The 12,370-nt window shown below is 42.2% G+C and overlaps 1 protein-coding gene across 1 annotated transcript; it reads left to right on the top strand.

Moving 5' to 3' along the window:
* The first annotated feature begins 9,597 nt into the window (after positions 1-9,597).
* On the top strand, positions 9,598-12,225 carry otol1b (otolin 1b). The gene is made up of 4 exons (XM_027153303.2): positions 9,598-10,164; positions 10,319-10,408; positions 10,504-10,575; positions 10,670-12,225. The coding sequence occupies exons 1-4, from the start codon at positions 9,768-9,770 to the stop codon at positions 11,551-11,553; spliced, it is 1,443 nt and encodes a 480-aa protein (XP_027009104.2). The 5' UTR covers positions 9,598-9,767; the 3' UTR covers positions 11,554-12,225.
* The last annotated feature ends 145 nt before the right edge of the window (positions 12,226-12,370 follow it).

The following is a 12,370-nucleotide window of genomic DNA, read 5'->3' as shown; positions in this document are numbered from 1 at the left end:
ACGACCCTTGGGACCGACGATAGCTCGGTATGTGAAAAATATGAAATTGACAAAATTTGGACATACAAGGTTTCCGCCCGACGGCGACGATATATCGAATATCGATAGACTTTAATGTTAAAAAACTGTACTGAATGTGACCTCCTGAGAATTCAATTTCAATTCATTCAACTTTATTTGTTTAGCGCTTTTAACAATTTCCCATTGCCTCAAAGCAGCCTTTACAGAAGTATAGAAACAGAAGAGAGAATAAATAATAACTAAATAAATACACAAACCAACAAATACTAATAATAATAATAATAAGTAGAAGAAGAAGCAAAATGGATACAAATAAATAAATAATATATACAATTAATGTTAATTTAATTTAAAATATTAACGTAAATTTAAATACTATATATCGATCCCTATCCCTACGAGCAGGCGGCGGCGACGGCCGGGACTGGAGCTGGGGTACAGTCTGGGCTCATGGTTCCAACAGTGTGGTATAAAGTACAAGAAGCAATACTTTAGTAAAAGTACAAGTAATCGTACTAGAAAAAGACTTTAGTAGAAGAAAGTCACCTTTTAAAATATTACTCAAGTAAAAGTCTTAAAGTATCTGATATTTACTGTACTTAAGTATCAAAAGTCATTTCTGATATTTAATGTACTTAAGTATTTGAAGTAAAAGTAAAAAGTAAAATTTCAGTGATTTCGGTGGACATAAGAGCAGGGGCGGTTCTACGGATTTCATCTTTAGGGGTTTTAAGCCCTCAGTGAGAATTAAACCTGCTGCTTCTCCGTAGAGCGTGCGGAGCGCGTAATACAATCTATGAGCAGTGATTCGCCCAAACCTCCCTTATTGCACTCGCACACTTTCGGCTGATTTTATTTGTAGTGACGAGTAACGAAGGCGCTTAGTGGAAATATAACGGAGTAAAAGTATACATTTTATCTAGGAAATGTAGTGGAGTAAAAGTGAAAGTTGACATAATTTAAATAGCGAAGTAAAGTACAGATACGTGAATTATTACTTAAGTACGTAACGAAGTATTTGTACTCCGTTACATTACAACCCTGGTTCCAGAAGGATGGTGATGATTCCTTCTGCTGTCCCTCTGCTTTCTTATGATCTATTTCAATAGACAAGTGAATTTATTATTCTGCTCTCTCATTGAATTCACACTTCGCTCGACTGGGTGCACTCGCAGAACTTCATCAAGCTCAGCTTTCCTGCTTCATGCGCTCATATTTCAGTGCAAAGATCACTGCCAAAGTGCTGCAACCAGTTAGATAGGTTACAGGCTTTGGCCATTGAAATAGAGGTAAGTTGAGAGGCAATCCGACACCACTTCTGAATCGTCTGACTGAATCTACATGGTAACCCTTCTTCTTGGTGTTTAAAAGGGTTGAAACTAGTACGGAGTAAGTACGGCCTTCAACCTTCGCATCTATCGCTCATTCGACGTTCCTTTCCAGAAGTTAAGTTCCCAGCTCACTTATTAGTAAGATGAAAATATTTGCCTTTTCAGAAAGGGCTCTTCTTACCCGACCGACCCAAATTTAGTCAGGACCTCTGTCATCCAAAATCACTACAAAAAGCACAGCCAACAGCGTTTGAGCTGCCAACTCCACTTACAAAAGGGCTAATTTGCTGGATCCTGTGACAAAGTCTTCTTTGAAACCCAGACAGAGGACCGTGAATGGAAAACTTCAGGTCTAGGAGGCAAAAACAAGAAAACACCAGAAATGACGCACTGTAAGGAAAATAATATACTAATAGGGAAACATAATCGAGGTAACAGAAAACTAAAGAAAAAAACCACACGGAAGAAGGAAGAAATAAACGGTTACGAGAGAAGACAGGATGTATAGGGAAGATGTGCAGGTGAATGCAGAATGGTGTGGGTTTTTACAGAAATGCAGAGATTTTACATTCGTTTATCTTAGATATGAATTTAATATTTAATAGTTTTTTCTTGGCAAACACGACAAACTCCTTAGAGTGAAAACTGTTCAGATTATCACACAAAGTCTAGAAATCAGCCGCGTTAACGACATCGATCTGTGACCTCGTCTCAGACATCTACATAATAACTGTCGCTACATATCCAGGTCATTTCAGAGCTTTTATTCGCTGAAAAATGTTGAAAAACAAAACATTCATTCATTCATTCATTCATTTTCTACCGCTTATCCGAACTTCTCGGGTCACGGGGAGCCTGTGCGTCATTGGGCATCGAGGCAGGATACACCCTGGACGGAGTGCCAACCCATCGCAGGGCACACACACACTCTCATTCACTCACACACTCACACACTACGGACAATTTTCCAGAAATGCCAATCAACCTACCATGCATGTCTTTGGACCAGGGGAGGAAACCGGAGTACCCGGAGGAAACCCCCGAGGCACGGGGAGAACATGCAAACTCCACACACACGAGGCGGAGGTGGGAATCGAACCCCCAACCCTGGAGGTGTGAGGCGAACGTGCTAACCACTAAGCCACCATGCCCCCCTTAAAACAAAACGAAACAAAACTAAACAAAAAACAACAAATGTAAAAAAAAAATTTTTTGCATTGTAGCTTTGTTTGTGTAATAAAGATTTCAGATCATCGATTATTCATCAGGGAATCTAGTGAATGCAGGGATCTTTAGCTATGCCTCGGTAGATCTCAATGCCAAGGGTTCAGGCCCCAGTACCATATAAGTTGCCACTATTGGGCCCTTGAGTAAGGCCCTTACTCCTGGCTGACCATGTACTCTAACCCCAACTTTTTAACAACAGAATTTCCTTGTGCTGTAATGTACAAGTGAGAAATAAAGTCTTCTTCTTCTTCTTCTTCTTCTTCTTCTTCTTCATGTGACAGCTCACACGTACAACGATCTTACACCAGTGAAGTTGAGCACTACGTACAAAACACACCGTCTTATGATTAGTACGATGTTGTTATCGCTGTAGACCTGGTGACCGTGTCGTCTATGTGCATCGGTATCCGTGTGTGTTCTCTGTTTAGCAACTAGCAACCTAATGCATTCTAATTTTCCGTGTGTGTACAATTACAGGCACTTAAAAACATATCAGCTAGACAGATAATGCGGTATTATTATGGCTTCTATTCATCTCCACGTAGCCTATAATTTAGTCAGTGGCATATTAGTAATGGATTTTAACATTTACAAAACAAACAATAGACAAAAGGCAGAACACGATACAATACATGTCGAGGAATTAAATAAAATAAAATATTAATCGGTAGCAATGAGTAACAGCATAAAGCTATAAAATATACAAGAGGTTTATATTTAAAGGTTATTTTCCTGGTAAACGCTTCACACGATATTGTACGTGACAGAAGGATGCTACATGTTGGACTTCCTGTGAGCGAACTGAAGATCATCTCATTCGTGGAACTGTTTAACAATTTTGTCAAAGGTCATTTAGTTCTCCTTTAGTGCTGTAATTTTCTCCTGTCCTGTACTTGTCCTGTGTTTGTTGTGTAAATACTGTTGTGTGTTATGCTGGTACGCAGGTTAGTGTTGCTCCTGGTAGTGTAGGGTCCCTGATGTGAACCTGATCTCTCTGGTTACTTCCTGTTTTCTCCGCGTGTCTGATTGGGTTTCCTCCAGATTCTCTGGTTATTTCCTGTGATTTGATTTAGCTATGTAAATGACCCCTAGATGTGAATGAGGGTGTGATGTGTATGTGTGTGTGTGTGTGTGTGTGAGAGAGAGTGTGTGTGTGATGCCCTGCGATTGACTGGTGTCCTCTTCAGTGTATATTCCTGTACGTAGGTACGTAAGAATTCCCAGTATTCCCGGGACGAGGTCCGAGACCCTGACCGAAATAAATCAGTTATGTAAAGATAAATCACCGGATTTGTCAAAAATCTTTTGACTGTAAAATAAACATTTTTACATTCTTCCAACGGGGACACGGTGGCTTAGTGGTTAGAACGTTCGCCTCACACCTCCAGGGTTGGGGGTTCGATTCCCGCCTCCGCCTTGTGTGTGTGGAGTGTGGAAAATTGTCCGTAGTGTGTGAGTGTGTGAGTGAATGAGAGTGTGTGTGTGCCCTGTGATGGGTTGGCACTCCGTCCAGGGTGTATCCTGCCTCGATGCCCGATGACGCCTGAGATAGGCACAGGCTCCCCGTGACCCGAGAAGTTCGGATAAGCGGTAGAAAATGAATGAATGAATGAACATTCTTCCAACATTTTTACATTCTTCTTTAGGACAAATGTCCTAAAGAAAGCATGATTCTTTTTTCTGCTTTGCTAAAGTCTAAGCAACAGCCCCATCTTGTGGGTAAAGAAATATTGAACCCAAGTGTGATACTCGGTCTTGATTTTTCTTTAGCTTAGAAACATATTTTAATTGAATTCGTATCTCTGGTTATTCTAGTTATTTATTGGAAGGTTCCTGAGTTACAAATTACACTTTAAAGTTCTATAAAAATTCTAGAAAAAGTGCAATGATCTAATGATCTTAAAGTCAAAGCTACTTTTTAGGACAAAAATGTACCCAGAAGGAGATGTAGAGAAAAATAATAATTAGTGACTTGAGAGTAATATATGATTCCATGTGAAATAGGTGTGAAAGTGTACATTAAATGGCATGAAATAATCGTGTAAAAAAATAATCCTTCACTTCATCAACTCAAGAAAAATATTAAAGTAGAGACGAGACTTACTTTGGGGATTTGAACAATAGTGAATAATAATGAAATAGGAGTTTGTTTATGTGATTTTAGACATATAAATGTCCTTTTGGATGGATGGAGGAAGAGAGGAAGAGAGAGAGAGAGAGATGGAGAGAGAGAATTAGAAAGAGATAGAGAGAGAGAAAGAGAGAGAGTTAGAAAGGATTATAGAGAGATTGGGCTAGAGATTTTTATATAAAATAGTGATTCGCGCTCCTTCCGCCCGCGCTCTGCGCGCCGGGTCGCGCGCGCGCCTGCGGGCGCGCGCGCCCGCGCGCGCGCCTTTGCCCGCGCGCGTGCGCGCGGGGGCGCCGCGCCTGCGCGCGAGAGCGCCCGCCCGCGGCGCGCGCCCCGCGCCTCGCGCAGACTTAGAAAGAGATAGAAATAAGGGAGAGGAGAGGGGGGGAAGAACAACACGAGAGAGAGGAGAGAGAGAGAGAGAAGAGAGCGAGAGAGAGAGAGAGAGGAAGAAACACAGAGAGAGAGGGAGAGAGAGAGAGAGAGGAAGAAACACAGGAGAGAGAGGAGAGAGAAGGCTCTCTCTCGCTCTCTCTCCGCTCTCTCTCTCTTCTTTCGCTTCTCTCTCTTCTCCCTCTCTCTCTTCTCTTAGAGAGAGGAGGGGAAGACACCACAACAGAGAACCAGAGAGACAGAAGAGATATATAGAGAGAGCAGAGATAGCGATACAGGCTATATCTTTCTCTCTTACCAAGGTAACCGACCTCCTATATCTTTATCCGACCCTCTCAGTCTCTGCAGTCTCCTCTACTCTCACTACTCCTCCTCTTTCTCTGCTCTTCTCTCTCTACTCTCCCTCTCTGTCTCCATCGACCTTTTTTCCTTCGCTATGATCAGAGACAGGGTCACCCCTAATATCTCTATGGAGAAGATATTTTCCGCGTTGTTGTCCTTATTTTCTTTTTCACGCTTACACCATCTCTCTTGCTCCCGCGACCCTGTTTTGTATCAGATTCAGTCTGGGGTGACTGCATAGCAACTGGGCCACGAACCAACTAGGGTCTTTCCCCCAACCCACGTTGGGTTGGTGTTTTTTAGTTCTTTATTTTTTTTTTTTGGTTTTTTTTTTTTTTTTATATTTTTGGTGTGTGTGTGTGTGTGTCTCCCGCCCTCTCCGTCCCCGCTCTTTTTTGCCCCCCAGTTGTTTACACACCCCTGAATGTCACCTCCCCCCTCCATTTTCAATCATTTCCCATCCTCTTAAGTCTCTCCTTTCCCCACCCTCCTTACTTATAAGTTCGTCCGCCCGCGCCTGGAGGATATCAGGTAACTCCGCAATCTTTTTATTTAATGTTTTTATTTCTTTTGAGCGCCATATCCTCCATAAGCTTGCCTTCGCCCTCACCTCGCCCTCCCTTGCCTCTCCGCCCCCGAGGATGCAGCTCAACACACAACACCTGCATCAACCACCCCAAACCCCGGAGGGACCCAGGCGAATCTGGACTTCTTTCCTTTCAGCTCTGTGTTCCCTCTTATTTTTTAGTTTTTTTCTCTTCTTCCTCATCGCTTTCCACCTTACGCTCCTCTCTGCTTCCTTCGGTGGTCTCTCTCTCCTCCCTCGAAAATGTCTGTGGCTTTCCGAGTCTCCTCATCTATAACGAATAGCTGCCTAGCATCTCGCTCCCAACTCTCTCTTCCTTCTTTGTTTGGGAAGCACAGTGTCAAATCTGAGTATTGGCTTTATATTAGAATTAACATCATTAATATTAAATTCAGTTGTAATACACGATGCTATCTAACGAAGATGATGAACTACCATCAGAAGATGCTAGCATAAAGCCAAAAAAAAAAAAAAAAAAAAATTAAGATACTAATTATTTATCCAGAAACAGACAACTTCGTTGTATAGAAAGTTTCCTAGATCTGGAACTCATGCACTCGTTTTAAGTCGATGTGATACATAAATATTTCATTTCTCTATTGTATGCGTACGCATGCATGGTTATAATGCGTCTGAGCTGCATCACAGCGGTATCTTGGTTATCTTAGCCGTATATGTGTTAGGTTTCTGATCTATATCAGTACGTCGTGTGGACACGACGTTGTCTGGTGCGGTTCGAGGAAAATCCATATATAGCTAGAGATATTTATTTATGAACTCCGATCATTCGAAATATATATTTTCATAGGGATCTGTTTTTTTTCTCGTTTTTTTTCTGGAAATGTACAAATATGTACATTTATGTATATCCCCCCCCCGCCCCCCCGATCATGATACAGCTATACGGTTAATACGGATGCGTCTTTAAGCTTCTCGATTAAGGATGAAAATCCGTCAGCCTGGAGAGCCTGAGAAACAGAAAGAGGGAGATGAAAAAAAAGATAAAGTAATAGAATGAGGCTTTTTAGGCAAATGGTTAAACAGCTACTCCTTTCTTTACAGGGTCATAGTGAACCCCATTAAGGGCTTACCACTCGAGCACAGCCTGAGCTGTTACTCTACCAGAGGCTAAACACACCATGGGCTCAGATGGCAGACATGCCTTACCTTCACAAAAGGGGAAATGAGGGCAAACATACAGGCATATGTTCGTGCACTTGCACCTAGAGCACATTTCCTGTGCAAGTTAAAACGATTTCTTCTCGTCAGATTAGCCGGGACCGATCGCACACCGATTGTGTGGGTTGGTACAGTTATAGTGATAGAAGCTGTTCCATGTCTCACACTCAGGAGTGCAGGAGTACGGGGGTGGTCCGGGGGCAAGCTGAGGGAATTTGCTAAGTGAAAGGGTTGAGTGGAAGTAAAGTAAAGTGAGCACTATATGGTTGAGGCTGTTGAATAGTGGGGTGATAACAACAGGTCAGTGTAGAGTATTCCCATCCAGAGGAGCACTTCAGTATCCATTCCTTTTATGTTTCTGATTCATATAACGTCTTCAAGGAAAAGCGAAAACTAGACTGTTTGTTAGGTTCCAGAGTTTCCACTAAGGAAATGATAAGAATTTAATTTTTTTTAATGAATTTATTTTTTTTCTTCTGGCTGAATTTTTCTACCTTCTGAATATGGTCTTGACTCACTTTACCTAAACAGATACATCATTAGATAAGCCCTTTCCTCAAAAAAAAAAAAAAAAAAACAGCTCAGGTTTAAGCTAAGGTGAGATTATCAGTGCTCTTTGGGCAAAAGCTTTTTTGGAGTAACACCAAATAGCTTGGAATAAAACTCTTGATTCCCTGAGCTAACACATGAGGTAAAGCTGAGCTCCAAAACAGAGAGAAGAAATAGCCAAGAGTTAAAGTGTGACTTTGTAGGTTTACAATTACTTACTGTATCCCATCTGTTTGCTAGGCATGTGCAGTGAGAAAAAAAAACACAAAGTACCATCATATAACCTATTCAGAACAGATATTATTTGGTTGATCATCCTGAGCACGGCATTGGCATTGAAGTCCTGGTACTCCATCTGATACGCATGTACCAGAATTATGCATAGTTATGCCAGGTAATTGTATACCTACAGTACATGATACATCTACGCTTGGAACAGTTATGACCCACCAGAAAAGATTTAGTAAGTCTCTGGAACTATAAAGGACTGAAGAACACCATTTATACAAAGGATATACGGTATATCCTGTAAGATATACCGTATATGCCTTCATTTGGCATTTTGATAATACTGGTGAAAAGCGCACTCTAACATTTTGGACCAAAAGCCTTCCAGGTTAGTCGATTAAGCCAAGATCTGGCAACTGTCGAGGTCATAGAATATGATTTCTATAATTTTCAGACCATTCAAGTGAACCCTCACTTCAAGATACCATTCGTCTTGCTTCACTAACATGGCATTGTTTTCATTGAGTGTCCAAACCCGAACGTCTGCTGCTTTAACCCTATTAATCTTGGCACCGGTCCATTCATTAGGGTTTGGAAAAAGTGCTGAAGAAATTCTCCATATTGAATGACTAGTCTCATTGCCCTAAGTCCAGCTGGCAACCTGTGTCTTTTTTCTTGTTTTTTTTTTTTTTTTTTTGGCTGTCTACTAGATGGAGTGATTCATGAGGGTGCTGTATCCCATGTCACAAAAGCACGATACACATGAGAGGTAAAGAAACTTGGCCATTGTTGCTGGGTTCTGCATTGGCCAGTCTTGGAGCATTAGGATTAGAGAGTCCTGATTATCACCTGCTTATTAGTGGACATACAATATCATTAATCAAAGGTATAATCTTAGGATCTCTTTAGGACTAACTCTATATCAGCAAGCCAAAAAAAAAAAAAAAAAAAACTAATATAGTTCTACAAGGCTGTATCCTGGACCAAAACTATTGTTCGTAACTGCAGACTGCAACTACTGCTTGTCATTGGAACCCATTATACTTATGTTTCTTTTTTTTTTTTTTTTTGCTTTGAACTAGGCAAAAACTTGTTTTTAACATCAGATACTCTTTCACTTTTGTGATGCCTGGGAACAAAACAATGCAATATGCAGTATTGTGATTCTTTGGACTTTATCACAGATGACAGACCATACAACACTGTGCATCTATAGGCTTTTAGGGTTTAGATATATAGTGTACTTTTTAGAGGGGGGCACGGTGGCTTAGTGGTTAGCACGTTCGCACGTTCGCCAGGATTGGGGGTTCGATTCCCGTCTCCGCCTTGTGTGTGTGGAGTTTGCATGTTCTCCCCGTGCCTCGGGGGTTTCCTCCTGGTACTCCGGTTTCCTCCCCCGGTCCAAAGACATGCATGGTAGGTTGATTGGCATCTCTGGAAAATTGTCCATAGTGTATGAGTGTGTGAGTGAATGAGAGTGTGTGTGTGCCCTGTGATGGGTTCGCACTCCATCCAGGGTGTATCCTGCCTCGATGCCTCATGACGCCTGAGATAGGCACAGGCTCCCAGTGACCCGAGAAGTTCGGATAAAGCGGTAGAAAATGAATGAATGACTGAATGAATGAGTATTTTTTCGAGCCCATGATAGTTGAATTGACCCTCTAGAACCTAAGAACCATCATCTACCCAAAGGTCCGTTTAGCATTTTAATAAGAGTTTAAAAATGGGTTATCTCTAAGATTTTCCTATAGATAATTTCTTCTTTATCCACAGATCCAAAATGACTGAACTCATTCGAACAATCTTCCTGGCAGTGACTGTACTGCTTTTATCTCCCATGAGCGATGCCATCAAGATAACCCCACGGCCCAAATACCAATACACCAAGAAGCCCCCTCGAGAGCTGGTCCACACTACCACACATGTTGGTAAAGCCACAATCACACCAAGGATAGTGGACTCTACCAAGACAAAAGACCGTGTTTCTTCTGTTATCACAGAAAGTACCACTGTCCCCGCTAACGCATATGTGGGCTACCATCCAGACACCACAGTCACACCCAACAGTGTGCAGGATAACTATACTCTGGACTACACAGAATGTTACCTCAACTTCTGCGAGTGCTGCCCTCCAGAACGTGGACCTGCTGGACCAAGTGGAGACATGGGACCTCCAGGTTAGTGGATATATATTATGACACACCGTGTTTCCAGTTTATTACACACCAGTCACATGACTCAGACATCAAGCTTTTGATTGACACTTCAGATGCTCTGTGTGTTGTATCATACACATGTATATATTATTTACATAATCTGTTTGGTGTGTAGGACCTCCTGGTCAAAAAGGGGACCCAGGACTTAAAGGGTCTCTAGGACCAATGGGACCAACTGGTATGACAGGACTGAAGGGTGACAAAGGTGAGAATTATAAAGGGTAGGTGAAATATTGAAATTTAACAAACTATATTAGATGATAATAATAATATGACAACACATGCTGTCATTTTCTGTAGGCGAAAAGGGTGAGAAAGGGAGCAGTGGATTTGCAGGCTCTCCAGGCAATACAGGGAAGGCTGGACAGAAAGGTATATGCCATACATTAATCTAACAATAAGATACATACAACATGCTTACTACCAAGAGATACACTGCATTACTTGCATTTTTAACTTTATTCAGGTGATACCGGACTTAAAGGTGAAAAGGGTGCAGGTGGTATGCCAGGACTCAAAGGTTCTAAAGGTGAAAAAGGAGAACCTAGTGAAAATGCAACTAAAGGTGACAAAGGGGAGCAAGGTAAAGATGGACCACCCGGACCACCAGGCCTGCTCGGAGACAAGGGTGAGAAAGGTGAAAGGGGAGAATGCGGACTGCTGGGAGAAAGAGGACAAAAAGGAGAACCAGGTGAACCTGGGCCACCAGGTATGAGGGGTGATCCTGGCACACCAGGGCAACATGGAATGCATGGTAACCCTGGCATATCTGGAGAACGTGGTGAACCTGGAAACCCTGGAATCAAGGGCGAGCCAGGACCAAAAGGTAATGAAGGAGCTCCAGGTTTAAGAGGTTTAAGAGGACCGAAAGGTGAAAGGGGTCTTCCGGGAAAGCGTGGTGACCGTGGGCTTCAAGGTATGAAAGGGACAGCAGGTGACACTGTTGGGCAATTGCGTTCAGCCTTCAGTGTAGGTCTTTACCCGAGCAAGTCATTTCCACCCTCAGGCTTCCCAGTGCGCTTTGACAAGATATTCTACAATGGAGAAAACCATTACGATGTCACCATTAGTAAATTCAACTGTACTTACCCAGGGGTTTACGTCTTCTCTTATCAGATAACCGTCAGAAACAAGCCTTTGCGTGCGTCTTTAGTTGTGAACGGGGTTCGAAAGTTACGTTCACGGGACGCACTTCAAGGCCAAGACATTGATCAGGCCTCCAGCCTGGTGCTACTGAAGCTTGCTGCTGGAGACCAAGTGTGGGTGGAGACCCTAAGGGATTGGAATGGTGCCTATTCAAGCAGTGAGGATGACAGCACCTTTTCAGGGTTCTTGCTCTATCCCGACTGACATCAAAAACAAACCTGGGTCAGGAATTGCACTGAATTCTACATCATCATCATCATCATCATCTGTGGGATCGAGATCCAGATTTGAGAGATGTAGCGCGGGACTGTTTTTTTAATCCCTTTCCTGCCCACTCTCGAAGGAATTGACGATCCCTCCTCCTGCCAGCACAGATTCTCCGTTTAAGAAATGAACAAAATTTGTCCTGGTTCCCAAATGATAAAGAAATTAGTATTTTAAACCATATATAAACTAGCCAAGATGGAGCAGTTACCAAAGATGAAAGAGTAAATGCTGTACAGTAAATTCATTGTACATTGCACAAACCACTGCGTCCAATATGCTCTCATGTTATCGAACGTCGCCTTTTTCTTACCATAATCTTTATATCTGACTGACATGACATTTTGTTGGGTCAGGCAGGATCCCGGTCCTGATGCACACCTCTGAAATACCATGTCTACTTAAAATACATAACCTGTTGTCTCACCTTGCACCTGATGTCATTCAATTCTACATTTTCCAGTTATTTTTACTAGGATGCAACACCCTATTTTACCACCGACACACTGCACCCTTTATCATCTAAACCCTAACCCTAAACCTAACCCTTAACCCTAAACCTTAAACCTAAACCCTAACCCTAAACCTAACCCTTAACCTAAACCTTAACCCTAACCCTAAACCCTAACTCTAACCCTAAACCTTAATCCTAACCCTTAACCCTAACCCTTAACCCTAACCCTTAACCCTAACCCTAGACCTTAACCCTAAACCTCTAACCCTTAACCCTAAACCCTAACCCTAAACCCTTAACCCT

This window comes from Tachysurus fulvidraco, chromosome 22, assembly GCF_022655615.1.
Source record: "Tachysurus fulvidraco isolate hzauxx_2018 chromosome 22, HZAU_PFXX_2.0, whole genome shotgun sequence".
Classification (NCBI taxonomy): domain Eukaryota; kingdom Metazoa; phylum Chordata; class Actinopteri; order Siluriformes; family Bagridae; genus Tachysurus; species Tachysurus fulvidraco.
This window is presented reverse-complemented; position numbering and strand designations above follow the sequence as displayed.